Source organism: Monopterus albus, unplaced genomic scaffold, assembly GCF_001952655.1.
Source record: "Monopterus albus unplaced genomic scaffold, M_albus_1.0 scaffold1.1, whole genome shotgun sequence".
NCBI lineage: Eukaryota > Metazoa > Chordata > Actinopteri > Synbranchiformes > Synbranchidae > Monopterus > Monopterus albus.
In genome coordinates, this window is record NW_018127881.1 from 3,603,168 (window position 1) to 3,605,546 (window position 2,379).

Here is a 2,379-nt window from a genome sequence, read left to right on the forward strand (position 1 = left end):
TGTGTGTTAGACGATCCACGCATGCGTAGGTAACAATGTGTACGTACTTTCTAAAGAACTGCACACAAAAAAATCGATTTTAAGCATTTGTAAAATGTGATATAATGTGCAGTTTGTACAGCATGCATTTGTGAACAGCATGACACACACACACACACACACACACAAATCGCTTGTTACAGACAAAACGTTAAACACGCATTTGTAACATTTTTGATAGTATTTTATCTCCATATTGCGTGAGTGGTTGGATGTGCTTTTAGCATAATATTGATTCCAGTTTTAAACAGTACTTGGTGTCAAAGTTGTACATTTGTCTGAGTTTCCCAAAGAACTGCGCTGTCTGAGGACAAACTGATTTTATGAGACCATTGTCTTTACAATAAATTCTGCATCGTGTGAAAAGACAGGCTGTTTATCTGCAGATTTGAAAACAAAATACTTAAGCTTTTATGTTATTTTTTTAGTGAAAACATTTACTGATTCTTGGTTTAGCAGTATGTTTATACCTGAGGTCTTCCATACTGTACAAGTGAAAGGCTCTTTGTCTTTAATCTATGTAAGATCAAATTTTATTTTTTATTTTTTGGTTGAACTGAAATTAATGTGTTTGTGATACTATTCAAGTACAAACAACAGCTTCAGTCAAGTATTATCGATGCAAAAGCTTAGATCCCAGTGAAACAGGAACAGTAGCTGATCAGGGTTTTTTCAGGCTTACAGGTGTTTTTCCATTCTAAAAATAATGACCCTGGCCAACTTAAAAACCCCAAAGGGACTGTATGAAAGGACATGCCTGAACCCCAGTTTCTTGTACAGGGCCACAGCGGCTATCTGAGGGGAGGTGGTCTCAAGCATCACCTTGGAGAAGCCTCGTTCCTTACTGAAGTCAATCACTGTCTGAGCCAGTCTGAAGCCCACGCCCATCCGTCTACACAGTGGTGAGACAACCATCCTGAGCAGTGTACCATATCTTTCTGTCTCACTTTGTTGGGCCACCACAGCCACTATACCCATGATCTGTGCCCTCCCATCAACCTCAGCCTCAGCCACCCAGAAACAGTCATCCGGTCTGCTCAGATAGTTCCCAGGTATGTCCTGCATGTCTGTCCGGAGTCTCTCTCTGGTGAAACTGATGAATGCCTCATAACAGCAGTAGTAGACAAGGCCCACCCAGATTCCCTGTAATGTCACAGCCCCTAACACAGAGCCCAGGAGATAGCCAGCAACACACAGAGCCAAGGTGATGGTGACGTAGAGAGGGCTGGTCATGGCATTGTGAAAACATGGATGGACAAACTCCCAAGCACAGCTGCCAAACAAAGTGAGCACTGCGTCCTTGTCAGAGTGATGGTAGCGGCGGATCACCAGCTGCATGACCAGAAGGAACTAAATGGGACCATAAACCATAATAATCAAATGACATGTACATTCCACTTAAATTTGTCTGCTGATTATTTTCTCAGTAGGATCATTTTGTCTATAAAACATCAGAAAAAGGGTGAAGAACACTGGCAAATGTCCATTATAATCTCAAAGACTTTGAGATGGCAGCTTAAAATTCCTTATTTTATTTGCAAACACCCAAAGATAGTCAGTTTACTATCATATATGACAGAAAATCAGTCAATCCACACACTTGAGAAGTTGAACCTGTGGCTGTTTAACACACACACACACAAACACACACGGGGAAAACAACACTTATATGGAGAGAAGGAGAATGAACCTAAGTTTGGACCCAGAAACAGAATGTTAAGTCACCACTTAAGCGGACTGTGTAGAGGGCGACGCTCTCCGCCATTTGGCTTTGAGGCAGTTTAGACACGGAAGCGGATTGTGACGTCACACTTAACAAGTGGGTTGGAAGAGTGAGGATTAAGGAGACACTATATATGGGTGAGTGTTGTCAAACCAGTTTCTGAGGTTAGAAATGGATGATAAATATGAATTATTTAAGTTAACTGTGACTCGAATATCTGTAATACATGAGGGTCACAAGCTGGGACTAGCTTTAACATAATTACAGTTCAGCACTTAATTGTGTGTGCCAGGAATCTCTGTAATGTGCCAATTTAACTCCACCAGATCTTAGCGCCAAGTATTGTTTGCAAACCTGTCTGCTGGCTACACTGTGATACTAGGTTTAAATGAAAAGTGACAATTTCTTACGTTACTCAGACTCCAAGATGACAAGAAGTGCACTTCAACATGTGACCTGTTCCGCTTTGCTTCTCCTTTGTATTTTTCTCCCCTGTAGGTCCACCCCACTTGTATACGCAATTTATCAAGGCATGTTAACTCTTCAATGCTTGACTGGTTATGCATTACAGCTATGATTACATTCTTCCTAGTCAAACACCACTATGTCAGATTACC

At 41.2% G+C, this 2,379-nt stretch overlaps 1 protein-coding gene across 1 annotated transcript; it reads right to left on the minus strand.

The window, feature by feature from the left end:
* Positions 1-234: 234 nt before the first annotated feature.
* Positions 235-2,379, minus strand: LOC109970779 (probable N-acetyltransferase camello). The gene is made up of 2 exons (XM_020618622.1): positions 2,173-2,379; positions 235-1,389 (listed from the first exon to the last, which is right to left on the minus strand). Exons 1-2 carry the CDS (start codon positions 2,326-2,328, stop codon positions 718-720), a joined length of 828 nt encoding a protein of 275 aa, XP_020474278.1. The 5' UTR covers positions 2,329-2,379; the 3' UTR covers positions 235-717.